This window comes from Mauremys mutica, chromosome 10 (genome assembly GCF_020497125.1).
Source record: "Mauremys mutica isolate MM-2020 ecotype Southern chromosome 10, ASM2049712v1, whole genome shotgun sequence".
Lineage (NCBI taxonomy): Eukaryota > Metazoa > Chordata > Testudines > Geoemydidae > Mauremys > Mauremys mutica.
The window spans coordinates 81880818-81895242 of NC_059081.1; the positions used below are offsets into that span (position 1 = coordinate 81880818).

At 53.0% G+C, this 14425-nt stretch overlaps 1 protein-coding gene across 7 annotated transcripts in view; it reads right to left on the bottom strand.

Moving 5' to 3' along the window:
* Positions 1-11899, bottom strand: part of ITGB2 (integrin subunit beta 2) — a 60916-nt gene extending 49017 nt beyond the window's left edge. The window contains exons 1-3 of one of the 7 annotated variants that reach the window (XM_045032814.1): positions 11885-11899; positions 11192-11379; positions 3414-3569 (exon numbers count right to left, since the gene is read on the bottom strand). Coding sequence is in view for 4 of the 7 variants with exons in the window: in XM_045032806.1 (XP_044888741.1) it covers positions 3414-3569; positions 4882-4941 (216 nt within the window). In the remaining 3 variants the exon portion in view is untranslated. The other 6 variants (XM_045032810.1, XM_045032813.1, XM_045032809.1 and 3 more) reach the window with 6 other exon arrangements.
* Between the last annotated feature and the right edge of the window lie 2526 nt (positions 11900-14425).

Here is a 14425-nt window from a genome sequence, read left to right on the forward strand (position 1 = left end):
GGTCCTGCTTTGAGCAGGGGGTTGGACTAGATGATCTCCTCAGGTCCCCTCTATGAGGGGAGGTGACTGGTCTACAGGCCCACCACACTGTATGTTGGGGGCAGAGCCAGGTTTTTCCTTCTTCCACTCCGTTAACCTAGATCACTACACTGCAGTACCCTGCCCTTCCATGCACGTTACTGACCCTCTCCAGGGCCAGCCTGGGCAATAATGCTCAGCCGTATACTGCCTAGTGGGCTAGGCAGAGCAATCATTTCTGCCAAGTGCAAGGAACGAAGAAGCGGGTCACACAGCGAGGCTGGGGGGCATCCCCCTGGAAAGCAGCAGCTCTGAGAAGGGCGTGGGGTTCCTAATGAAGAACTGACTGCACACGAGCCATGGAGAAAATGGCTACCCTAACAATAACCACGAGGAGGCCGCTGGCACCTTAAAAACGAACAGATTTATTTGGGCATAAGCTTTTGTGGGTAAAAAGCCCACTTCTTCAGATGCAGGATTTTTACCCACGAAAGCTTATGCCCAAATAAATCTGTTAGTCTTTAAGGTGCCACCGGACTCCTTGTTGTTTTTGTGGATACAGACTAACACGGCTGCCCCTTGATACCCTAACAATACTTGCATAGATTGCGGTCCTGATAAAACCTCACTGAATTTAAATGAATTGAACTGATCGTAAGTGATCTTTTGATGTATTAACAGCAGACTAGCAAGTAGGAGCAGGGATTTGGTATTGCCTCTGTATTTGGCACTGGTGTGATGGCTACTGGTGTCCACATTTCAGGAAGGGTATCGAACAGTTGGAGAGGGTTTAGAAGAGAGACTCACATAAGACTGGGAGATGGAAAACCTGCTTTTATGGCGAGAGAATAAAGGAGCGCAACCTTTTGAGCATATCTGAGAGAAGGCGAAGGGGTGACTTGACCAGCATCTGCAGGTACCTCCACAGAGGAAAGCTGTCTGATACCAGAGGGCTCTTTAGTCTGGGAGACAAAGGCAGAATGAGGGGCTATGGCTGGAAATTAAACTCAGACAAATTCAAACTGGAAATAAAGAGAAAAGTTTTAGCAGTGAGGGGAATTAACCGTTCGAACAGCGCCACGAGATTTGTGATGGATTTTCACCACCTGGCTTCTTTAAACTGAGATGAGATGTCTTTCTAAAAAATGCATTTTAGCTCCACAGTAATTTATTGGCAAATCACTGGGTGACATTCTCTGGCCTGTAGTTATACAGGAAATCAGACTAGATGATCACAATCTGGTGATCAAGGACTCTGAACATGTTTTTCACTTTGAAAGTAGAAGATGCTCTCAGCAATGTTATGTTTTGTACTGGTATGCAGTGTAAAAGAAACTGGAATAAAAATAGAGATGAAACAAACAAAACCAAGTGCCTTCATGACTAAGGCAGGATGTGACTGCTATGGCAAAAACCATGACAGCTAGGCTCTTCTCACATGTGTTTGCGTCTCAATACGATTCCTCTGCAAATGTTTCCAAATTTGGCTCTGAGTCTGTCCTGGGGAGCAGAAGGTGGTTTATGGGATTTTGACTACTATGAAGTGGGGCAAAACAACGGTGATTGTAAAATAAAGGCTATTGATTCGACCTGCATTCCCATGACACACACAACACTGACTCCCAATGGAAATGACCTGCCACAATCCTGCCCCTGTCTTGTGTAGCTCTCCTCCCATTGCTCCCATAGCTCCCATTTCTCTCCCTGGGCCATGTGATCATGGGTGGCGGGTATTGTAGGCAGGGGTCGGCTGTGCCTTCCCGAACAGCCTAGCTTGATGCCGCCCGTGCTCCGGCCCCAGACCCGACACATCTTTGGTTCTGTATTAACCACAACTGTTAGCGGTGTCACTGGGTGTCGCATGGAGGAGCAAAGACAGCAAAGAGCAGGCGACCCATCTCCTTGCCTAGCTCGGCTACCTTCCGTCGCCTGGGCAGGCCTGAGCCCACAGCGCAAAGGAGCCCTGGCTTAGCAGATGGCTCCAGCTGGGCAGCGCTTCCGAGGTAGTTACGTGTGTCCCGGAGCCTCTCTTCAAACAAATGAAGAAAGCAAGCAGAGGGCATTCCCAGCCTGCCAGGCAGAAAGCAGGAGTAAAGCCTGCAGCTACCTATCGGCACACCAAGGCCAGACTGGGGCCTCTCCCTGGGTGGGTGGGCTGCGTGTGCTCCCCCTTGGCTCCTGCCCGGGCTGCACAGAACCTCGCTGGGGAGCCACACGTTGAAGGTGACTTTGACCCTGTCATTGTTCAGAGCACGAAGCTGCAGTCTGATCCTGGGGCAGCCTGTGGACTGTCCGGCTCTCTGATGATCTGGGGTTGGCTCCCAGCTCCGCTAGGGTTCATTACTGAGTGTGTTGGCTTTGTTCATATCTGCATCTGGGTTTGTAACGAACGCAAGGGCAGGCCCAGAGAGAGGGCACGCTGAAATGCTAGACACTATTCAGACACATTGCCCTGTACAGGCAGGAAGAATCAGCATTTGCAAATACTCCAGTGGAAACTAAAACCGAGAGTCCAGACAACTGGCAAATTTCTCCTTTTAGCTTGTAGGCATAGCTAGAGTTAGAACGCACAGAAGTCAGATCAGAGCTCACCAGCCCAGTCTATCATAGATTGTTACTACACAGGAGCAATCGCAAAGCATGCTGCAGACCATCAGCTCCAGCATGTAACCAACCTGCTGGCAAACCCCTATCATCTTGGCCATTTTCTGAGTGACAGATGCGTTTCCCTGTCCTAACACACACTAGGCACGGTTCTGTCCGTGTGCACAGATTGAGGCTCCCATCCCCCATCGCCTTGTTCCTGGGCAGCCATGTGCACCAACGCAGACTGAGTGCCAAGGGGGGGTTATCAGACCAGAACGGTGGCATTTTACATCCACCCTGCCCTGCTTTACACCCCCAGGGACAGAGCAATAGTGCTGGGCCCAAATCCTGCCCATCAATCGCCAACAATCCCATGCCTGTCTCCCCCTCTGAAACCGAGCACATTCAAGAGCCAGAGCTCGACTTTAGAAAGGGGCTACCCCCATCCCGACGGCAGCGGACGACAAGGCTCTGGCTCTGTAGCACCTGAGCTTTCTGTCTCCTCGGCACACCCCTGGGACGCAAGTCAGGGCTGTAGCTCCCCCGGCACGGGTGGGGACGTGAGGCCCAGAGAGCGCTGCCCAAGGCCACCCAGGACACCTGAGGCAGAGCAGGGAACGGAACTTAGGCTCCCCCGAGCTGTCCGGAACACACCTCAGGAGACCGCGGACCCTTCCTGGAAAGAGCGGAGTGTAACCCAAGCAATATGCTACTGTGCAGCAAGCAATGCACTGGGGAAATCCAGCCGGGCAGAGCAGCTCACCCTGCAAAGGAATGGAAGCACCAGGAAAGAATTGTTTTTACCATACATCAAGTCTTCTCCTTGGCTCCCGCCCAGCTGCTTGCAGGCTGTTGTGAAATAAGTTGTTGGGTGTGAAGTTCCGCAGTGAGGAGCAATCACTTGCTGGGGATCTTTGCAACACGCTCTGCTGCTTTTTTCTCCCTACCGCTGATATATAGGCAGCCTGTGTGGAACAGGGAGGAAGTGAAGAGTTGGGTGTGGGTGGGGCCGGAGGTTTTCTGAAAGTACCGAATAGCTGCGTTTGAACGCCTCTAGCACTGAGTCTAGTAGCTTCGGGGCTGCGGTGGGGGGTAGCAGTCAGTTACTTGGCCTGGGGCTCAGTTCTGCCCCTTGGGAAGTTTCACCAAACTTAACATGCCTCTCAGGGCTGTATCACCTGGTGCTGGCAGGGAAGGGCCTCCATCTCCCCCGAGACACCGCTTCACCCTGGCAGCTCCTCGGGGCAGCACGTGCTTCCCTTGGCGACTGTATGTTTAGCTCGTACCTGGTCGTACCCGGTAATTGCAGGGGTAATGAACTGGTGCAGGGCACCGCCACCCTCTGCAGTGCCCTCCCCAACCAGGCCCAGCAGAGAAGTAAGTGTGGTCATGAATCCACCTCTGCACTGGCAGGGGAGCCCAGAGACAGGAGGCACATTAGAACTGCCGCGTCCCCACAGAATCCCAGAGCCTGCAGGCAGGACCAGGAAACCCTTCCACAGGGAAAGGGATCACGTGGAAATGTAACACCAGTTTCAATACACGACCTGATCATATCCCACCGGGCGCTGCCCTGGCTCCCAGGTGAGGCCGGAGAGGCCGGGTTTCACTCGTAAAGCCCTCCCGGACCCAGGTCCCAGGCACTGAGAGACGTTTGCCACGAGGGCTGTGCTGACAGCCCATCAGTGGGTGGGGACTGGCAGCAGGGGCCACGGGGAGGCAGCTGACACCTCCCCCGTGCTGGGGCTGCGTGGACAGGCTGAGGCCCTGGAGCCGGCTGAGATAGTGCTGGGGGCTTCCCTAACTTTTGCCCTGTTGGCCTTGCAGCATCCTGAACAGTCAGGGATTGGGAGTGCCTTGGCCACACCTCCTCTTACCGCTGGGTCGGCCCTGACATGCCCCCACCACTCTCCCGCTGTGGGGCTTGTGGTGCCCTTGGCAGCTTCCAGAGGGGCCCCTACGCTGGGCACATTGCCAGGTGCCTTCCCCCCTTTGTATTGGCTAGGCTGGGGCACTCAACGCCTGGTGAAGGCTCCCTGGCTTTGAAATGTACCTTCGCCCTCCCTTCCTAAGTCAAGAAGAGCCAGGGGGTAGCCATGTGCAGGGCAGGCTGTGAGGCAGAGGGTTCCCAGGCTCTCCCTGGGATGGAGAGGGGGAGGAGTGGGCTGAAGGCCTAGGGGGATGCGGAAGGCTGGGTTGAGAAGGGGGAGCCCCGTGGGCAATGAAGTTGACAGCCTCCCGAAAGCTGGCGATGGGCACAGTTATCGGTGTAAATACCTTAGAGCTACTCCACTTGCAGGGCGCCCAGAGCGACGGGGCGAGTGCTGGGCAGTGCATGGAGCAGAGCGGCACAAAATGTCCTGCTATCTGGTAGTCCTGGGGGGAGACAGGAGCCTGGGCAGCGTGCGGGAAGAACCCGGCACTGCGTGTGATGAGATGGGAGACCCGAGACCCAAGCAGGGAGAGAAAAGCCTGCCTCCCGTGTTCCCCCAACAGGACGGAGCTAGAGGCACGGCCTGAGGGACAGACAGAGAAGGCTTCTGTGCTTTCTGCAATGAGGAAGGAGATTACCACAGAGTCAGACTTGAAACAAAATGTTGCTAGATCACCATGAGAAAAATCTCTGATGCAGCCAGGCCGAGGCCACCATGATACCAAAGAATTCTCTGCAGCATGGAAAGCCACAGTTCTCGGCGTTAAACCTGGCAGATGTCGCCTTACTAGTTATCCAGCACCAATCATGTGCTTGGACAAATGTGGGTGCATAAAGGCATTGGCTTTCCACCTGGCCCTGGGAGGCACTGGAGGTGTCCTTAAAGGCAGCTAGGGAAACACCTGCCTTCCCTTACCCCTTAGCCAAATCCCCGTGGGTTACTGAACAGCATGAGCTGTGGATACCATAGCCTAACCCTTGCATTGTTCAGTGCTAAAAATGCATCACACTGAGTTAAATGATCATTTCTAGTCATTGTCATAGGAAAATATGAGTTTGGAATCAAGTTGCCATCAATTGCAGCCCCGTATCGCCCAGAGAAACACCTCATCCTCCACACGCTAAATCTATTGCACACAAACTCTGCTGCGGGTAGTGGAGAGGAACAAGCGCTCTAGTGACAATTAATCTAGCACCATGGGCACTGTTCTGGAATTTGGTGCATTCTCTCCATTCATCCATTTGTCTGGAGGTGGTAGGTGGATGAGGGGCTGGAGCAAACTGCTAATATTCGGAGGGCCTCCTGCCAGAAGCGTTACATGAATTGTGGGCCATGATGCTCTCTGGGAGATTATTAAGATGAATGACGTGGTCCATCCAGAGATGGGCAGTTTCCTCAGAGGGGAGAAGGCTGGTGCAGGGAACAAAGTGGGTCATCTTGGAGAAGTGGTCTAGTGTGGTCAGGACGACCATAAATCCGTTGGATTTGGGTAGTTCCTCTATGAAATTGAGGCTGACGACTGCCCCGGGGCTGGATGTTACCTCAAAGGGCTGCAGAAGTCCGAGGGGTTTGTCGTGTGGTGCCCTGCATGGGCACAGATGTTACGGGGGGGGGGCAATATAGGTCTGTATTGTGGCTCGCATGCAAGGCAAGCTGCTGGGTCTTGGTATAGCTGAAATGCCCGGCCGGGGGGAGCTGTGACAGGCTTGCAGAGCTTCGACTGTCGGAGGCCTGGGGAGACATAAATACGTTCTTTCACATAGAACAGGGTCCTCAAACTGGGGGGGCGCGTCGTGAGGTTATTCCATGGAGGGTCATGAGCCATCAGCCTCCACCCCGAACCCCGCTTTGCCTCCACCATTTAAAATAGTGTTAAATATAAACAAGTGTTTTTAATGTATAGGGTGGGGGGGTTGCACTCAGAGGCTTGCTGTGTGAAAGGGGTCACCAGGGCCAAAGTTTGAGAACCCCTGAAATAGAATATCCCATCATGGAGGCCTCCTTGTTTAGCACTTCCTGTTTGTCGGGGGGACTCCTTGGCTTACGACCAACCAGACCAAGGCAAATAGGTCTTGACGGGGTGTCCCACCGAGAGAATTCCAGGTGCTTGAGGCTGCAGGGCTCGGGCCGTTAGGGCCAGCAAGGTCTGGCACAGTGTGTGGCCTTTTATTTTTAGTTCCTGGACAAGAGGACATAACAAAATCGAAGTGTGAGAAGAACCAAGCCCACTGACGCTGCCACTGGTTAAGGGCCTTGACTCTGCCCAGATAGGTCTGTATACACCTGGACCAGGTGCCAGGCCCTCTCAAGATAATGGCACCATTCCTCGAGGGCGACCTTAATCACTGGGAGCTCCTTGTCCAGGATTTCACAGGTTTGTTCTGGGGGGGTAAGTCTCCTGGAGAAGAAAGGCACATGAAAGCAACACCTGGCTGGGGGCTTGGGAAAGAACTGTCCCCATAACCATGTTGGATGCATCTGCTTCAGCGGTGAAGGCTAGTGTGGGATCCCGGTGCACCTGCCCAGGGCAGAAGTGAATGCAAGTTTTAGCCAAAGGCTTGTTGAGCCTTAGAAGGCCAGTGGAACTTGATGTTCTTGCAGAGCAGAAAGGTGAGGGGGGAGATTCGTTCCAAGAACCTCGGAATGAACTGATGATAGAAGTCAGTGAATCCCAGGAAATGCTGCAGGTCGCGAATGTTCCAAAGTGCCGCCCAAACGAGGACTATCTTCACCTTATGTGGGTCCATCTTGACACCCTCTGGGGACATGACAAACCCTCAAACTCTACAGAGGACTGGTGAAAGACACACTTTTCCAGCATGGTCAAGAGGTCGAGCTGGCATAGCCTTTGAGGACAGTACAGACAGGCATGGTGTGCTACTCTGTGTCATCAGTGAAAACAAGTAAGCCATCCAGATATATCACTACGTACTGGTCCAACATGTCCCAAAACACATCACTGATGAAATGCTGGAATGTGGTGGGTGCATTTGTCAACCCAAATGGCATTGTGAGACAGTCCAAGAGGCCGTACCTGAAAAGCAGTTTTCCACTCATTCCCTGCTCTAATGTGTAGCAGGTTGTACACTTCCCAGAGGTCCAGCGTTGTGTGTACCTTGGCAGCCCCTACACAGTCCAGCAGCTTAGGGATGAGTGGCATTGGATAACGATTCCTGATCATGATTTGGTTCAGAGCCCGGCAATCCAAACGTACTTGCTGGCTTCCATCCTTCTTCATGAAAAGTTCTGGTGCCCAGAGGACGAGGCAGATTTGCAAATAAACCTTGTCACCAGGTTTTCTTGAAGGTAAGCCCACAGGATGGGTAGCCTGGGCTCCAACATGTCTCCCCTCCTGGTTGATATGTATACGGGGCTGCTGGAAGGGTTAGTGAGGATGGCTGCAGTGTTTCAGCATGTTCATGACACCCTGCTCTACACCGCCATTGTACCTGACTCACCCAGTGCTCCTACATGTCTGGCCCAGAGTCTGGGGAAGACTGGGCCCCGGATGGGAGGTGGCTGGCTGAAGCTCTATCTGGAGGAGACTGAGTTGATGCTGGTGGGCCTGGGAAGCAACCAGATGACATGGTGTGGCTGATTTCTCCCCCTCTGGCTGAGGGTGTGTGCCCACTATTTGTAATGCCTATGCACAACCTGGAGCTACTGTTGGAGCTCCAGCTGCTGTTAGACAGCCCAGAAACTTCAGTGGGTGCAGAATGCTTTGCCCTCCTATTAAGCAGTGTTTCATGGTGGCACTTGTTAGCCATCACGTGTGTTAGGTTAGCACATTATACGAATGCCTGGCAGCAGGGATGGATTAATGCAGAGGTTTTAGGGGCTGCAGCCCAGGGCCTCGGGCTAAGGTGGGCCCCAGAGGCCAGATGTGGCCCACTGCTTCTTTTCATCCGGCCCGCGGCAAGTCTCAGCACTGTGGGCCGGACACCAGTCCCCAAGCTGCGGCGACCCCTTCTGCCCCCACGGGGCTGGAGCCGCGAGCGCCGGCTCGCCAATGTGTCCCTGTGGCCCCTAGGAGAGGGGCATTCAGGGAATCTCTGCACGCTGCCCCCGCCCCCAGCGCCATCTCTGCAGCACCCATTGGCCGGGTACCACAGCTCCCATTGGCCGGGTACCACAGCCAATGGGAGCTGTGGGGGCAGTGCCTGTGGGCACAGGCAGCATGCTCAGCACAGCGCAGCCTGGCCCCTCTACCTAGGAGCCGGACATGCCAACCACCTCAGGGAGCAGAGCAGTGTGGAGCCAGGGCAGGCAGGGATCCTGCCGTAGCCCTGCTGTGCCGCTGACCAGGAGCTGCCCGAGGTAAGCGCCTCCCGGCTGGAGCCTGCACCGTGCACACCCTCCTGCACCCCCAGCCCCCTACTCCAGCCCGGAGCCCCCACCTGCACCCCCAACCCCCTGTCCCAGACCACCCTAGAGCCCAGCTGGAGCTGCACCCCGTCCCACACCCCAATCCCCCACCCTGAGCCCACTCCCCCACTCCAACCCCCCAGGGCTCCACAAAATCTATGGTCCGAGGCCCACAGGAGAGTTAATCCGGCCCTGCCTGGCCGTCATAAGAGCTATAAGGCCTGTGGTTTCCCCAGAGTTCTGTCCGCTCACGCTAAGCTGCCTCCCGCAGGGCCCTGCAGTAGCACCACCCAGCATCTGGCACATAAGCAAATGGAAAATTTGTCAAAATCAAGATACATTTGTTCTACGCCCACTTAGTACAAGCGAGGGAGGTACCGTAACTGACCAGCATCTGGAACACTCATATCCAAAAAAAAGACAAGGAAGGAACAGAACAAGTTGAGGAACCAGGACATGCTCATAGGTGGGATTTCAGTGATGTGTAAAGAGTTTTCTAACGTGTAAATTCATCCTATAAATACCCCTACTTGCAATGTATCACTTTGCCTTCTGTGTGAGGCGCACGAGATGGCTTCCCAGAGACCGGGATCGTATTGAACCTTTGTCCTGGACTGTATTATTATTGGCTTTTAGCACTAACCCTAACCGACATTGGTTATTTGGCCTCTTAAATTTTCATACTATTTCATAATGAAACAAAGTGTGGTCAAGCAACTGACCACAGTTTGTCAACACAGCATGGGTACTGTTGCTCCATAATCTGGACAGGATGACTGTTGGTTTCTGGGTTGAATTTTAGGTGATGGTCACACTTACCAGACTATCCGTGCCACCGACCCCTCCAGGTCTCTCAGGCCTTGTGACTTTACCTTTCCTGGGGTGGAATCCCACAATTCTCCCACTCTCCCACTAGCTGCAGTCAGGGGCGGCTCTAGCAATTTCGCTGCCCCAAGCACGGTGGCATGCCGCAGGGGGCGCGCTGGCGGTCGCCGGTCCCGCGGCTCCGGTGGACCTCCTGCAGACGTGCCTGTGGAGGGTTCGCTGGTCCCGCGGCTCCGGTGGAGCATCCGCAGGCACGCCTGCGGGAGGTCCACCGGAGCCGCCTGCCGCCCTCCCGCCAACCGGCGGAGCGCCCCCCGCGGCATGCCGTCCTGGCTGCAGTCCCCTGCTGCTAACCATGATCATCTCAGCAGGCCTGATTCAGGCTCAGCTCCCCAGTGCTGTTCCATCGGGAGCTCTAACCAGAGGTGGGGAGTGACCAGATGGGCTTCTTAAAAGAAAACATTGTTTATTTAGAACCAAAACATTCTGGAGGAAGGAGATTTTAGAGCACTGAACTGCATATACACAGGTCACACTTCCCAGGGTCTATCTAGCCAGGAGAAAGTGGGAATTTTCTGTAATATTTTCCAGAATGACTATGTATGACTTCTGGGCAGGCTAGCAGTTCACTTCATTCCCCTTCTCCAGTGCCTAAAAAAGCCCAACTCCCCTAGGAAAGTAGCTGGAGACCCAGAATTCAGTCTGGAAAGATTTTGAGCAAGGATTTCACAGGGTCAACCTCCCCACATTCAAGTCCCAAACAGAGTGAAAGGAATTAATTGAATTAAGTAATAACTTTCTAAAATCTTATGATAAGAAACATAATAAATAATAATAATTTAATTTTTACAACATAACATGGCTACTTTGTGATCCACAGATATTATCTTCACAGTTCTACAGAAACATAAATAAAGAAAACAAATTAAAATATAAATAGGTTAGTCCCCACAGAAACACAGTGAGAAGGAACTCAGCATTCCCAAAGGCTTAGGTTGAGTTCACCGGAGTCTCAGTTAGAATCTTTGATCACCAAATCTATACAATCTGCTGAGTCTAAAACATCTTCCCTCCACTTGCTTGTAGGAATCTTAGATTGGAATCCATGCAGACTCTTCCTCCTCCAACCTCTGCTGAAATCACTGTTAGCCAGTCAACTGATTAATCAACCACTCAGTTAAGTGTATACATTTAAAAAAAAACTAAAAAAAACCCCATAACTGTTACAAGAAAATACAAAACTGAGAACAGCAAAATATAACTGACTCTTTCCCCATCATCACACTGAAGAGAAGTCGGTGAATCGCACTGGTTGAAACAATTTAACTAAAACAATTTGAGTAAAATCAAACAACATTCCAAGACTACAGTTAAAAGAAAAGCAATTAGTTTGCCCTCCCAAATCCCCTTTCTCTAATGAATACTGGCCATGCTTCCCTGAGGGTTATAACAGGGTCACTAACCTGTGCAGGGAAAACCGCCTGATCTCTGCTCCTGGGCTCAGCTTCTCCCAGCTCACACAACAGGGCACTCGGCTTTGCACAGCGGCTGCCCTGGCTGCTTCCCCTCACAAGAAGCCTGACCCCAGCACCAGACCGAAAACAATCACTCCCAATTCCCGAAACAGCTGGACGTGGAATGCTCAATCCGCCTACAACAACAGCAAACACAACTCACTCCCCGCCCCCATAGGTCTCTGAAAGACATAGCTCCCTAATAGGCACATGGTTAAGGCTGAGAGTTTGTCACGGAGGTCACAGAAGTCATGGATTCCGTGACTTTCCATGACCTCCATGACTTTTGCTGTGGCCGGTAAGCCTGGCTCATGGGTAGCTCAGGCAGGTGGCCAATGGGAGCTGTGGGGGCGGTGCCTGCAGGCATAGGCAGCACACAGAGCTGCCTGGCCATGCCTCTGCCTAGCAGCTGAGTGAGGGGGATGTCACTGCTTCCGGGGAGCCCCCCAGGTAAGCACAGCCCAGAGCCTGCCTCACCCCATCCCGTGCCCCAACCCCCTGCCCCCTCCCACACCCAAACTCTGCTGCTGGGTGTGGGAGGCGCGGAGCCAGGTAGGGAGTCTGCTGACTCCATCAACCCGCCTCCTCAGCACTAGCAGGGATCCCGGGCCGTGTGCCGCCACCTGCCAGCCCCCACAGCACCTCGGCCGCCTCCCTGCAGCTGTTGTGTATTTGGTTGTCATGGGTTTTGTTACTATGGCAACTGAGTTAGACTATTAAGGGATAGCTCAGCCGGTTTCAACCGGCTGAGTGAGCTCTCTGTTTCTGTAAATAAAATGGAGGTTTTGGTTAGCTGTCTGCTCTCTGGCCTCAAGTGATTGCTTCCTACACCGGCTGCCCCAAGGACTTAACACTGGCGACGAGGATGGGCCAATACATAACAGCAGCATCTGCAGGGCCCCCAAGCAGCGCCTCCCAAGTTTTAGTCACTGATATTTTTACTAAAAGTCATGGACAGGTCACAGGCCGTGAATTTTTGTTTACTGCCTGTGACCTGTCCATGACTTTTACTAAAAACACCTGGGACTAAAATGTAGCCTTACACATGGTGCATGCTTCAGTTCCCTCTGTACTGGGCATTGCTACTCAGCGGGTGCAAAAGGGTTACAGAGCAGGAGCCGTGAGGCGTTTGTACCAGGAAACTGTCTGGGGTGGAATGAATAGGTCATTAAAGAACTGGCTGAAACTGACTACGGTAGAACCTCAGAGTTACAATCACCAGAGTTACAAGCTGACCCGTCAACCACACACTTGGAACCGGAAGTTCACAATCAGGCAGCAGCAGCAGCAGTGACCAAAAAAAAAAAAGGGAAATACAGTACAGTGCTGTTACATGGAAACGACTACAAAAATAAAAAAAGGAAAGCAGCAGTTTTCTTCTGCACAGTAAAGTTTCAAAGCTGCATTAAGTCACTGTTCAGTTGTAAACTTTGAAAGAACAACCCTAACGTTTTGTTCAGAGTTACGAACCACCTCCATTCCCGAGGGGTTCGGAACTCTGAGGGTCTCCTGTATATCGACAGACAATATGGGAGCCCTGTGGCCTGAACAATTAGCACCTATCCATGGGAAACTCTCCCCGCTGGAGCATGTGAACCCAGCATGGGTCTGCAGGAAGACAGTGCACCAAGAGGTGACAGGAGGGAGATAGGAGTTGGCGTTTGGAGAGACTCAGCAGCTCTCACCTGGGACTGACAAAAAGGCAGAGGTTGAGCACCAGACAGATTCCACAGCTGCTTGGCTGGGGGGAGCGCTGCCTTGGCCAGGTTGGTGGGCTGTGTCCTCAGCTTTACATCTCCATGTTAACCCACGGACTTCCCGATGCTGCGTTCCAGTTGATCAGTAAACCCTGCTCTGTCTTGAAAAGGCTGCCTGGTGTCACTGCAAATACATGCCGAGGTGCATTAATCCCTGAAGAGTATAAAAGTCTCTACCCAGGACTGGCTGGGCAGAACTCAGCCAGGGAAGCAGGTGGGCTGGAGCCCAGAGGCTCAGGCTCAGAGGCATTACCCTTAAGGAAGCCTCTTGGGGGTCTGGGACACTGACAGGGTTCCTCCAAGGGACTGTTTAAAAGCTGGGGCATAGCCCATACCGTGTGGATCCGTGATGCCATCTTCCACCTGGGGGTACTGGGAGAGCTGAATTTCCAGCAGACCCCCAAGACTGCTAGGGTCTGGGGTGGGGGGTGCATAATCTATTCCCTTAACACTCAAAACCAGTTCTCTTTCCCCTTGCTTCAGGGCATGTGACTTTAAATCTTGCCCTGTCCTTTGATCAAACCCTTCACAGGGATCAAATCACTTTTTACTGGTTTATAGCCCTTTCCTCTGGTAGCTCCTGGCCAATGCAAAACAGCCATGGAGTCTGGAAGTAGCATCCTCATGGCTACCACTTGGCCATTTCCCTGGAGCTGTCCCCCAGGTGATCGTTGGGATGCTCATTATCAACATGGTCATGGCGGAAAGCCCAACGGCCCAGTCCAGTGATACTGCGATGATCTCACCGACTGGGTCACACGCCATATTCGCAAACATGCTACAGGCCAGCGTTCCTAGATTGTCACATAGCAGGTGGGGCAGGGATGGGGTGGAGTGGGGCAGGGCCTGGGGCTGAGTGCCCCCGGGCAAAGGAAAAAGCCAGCACCTGGGTGAGACCTTGGCCTTGACTCCCACAGGAAGCCAGCATAGACAGGAGAGGACAGATGCTGCTGAGCAGATGCGCTGCAACGTTCTGTACTAGTTGGAGTGGCCTAAGCACTGATGGCTTCATGCCCAGGTCTGTCATGTCGCTGTAGCCCTGACTGGAGGTGGTAAAGGCGTGTATAACTGAGGCCAGTTCATCATCCCCCAGGGTGAGATGGAATCTCCTAGCCAGCCAGAGATGGTAGAAGGTGTTAATCACGGACCCTGCTGTAATAGAGCTCAGCACCAGCCAGGAACCCAGAAACACTACAAAACTGATGACTGATTTGACCAACTGTGCCCTAAACCAAGGGTGACTGCGCCGCAGCTTCCGAATGTTTTCCTCTGCAGTTTCCCATCATTACTTGTTGGTTGCATCTATCCAGGGAGACGCAAACCATGATAGTAGCTTACCCTGGAGCCTTGCCACCTCTCCCAGGCAGCACAGCAGAACCTCATGGTCCACAGTGAGGAATGCTGGAGAGAGGTCCAGGAGATGAGA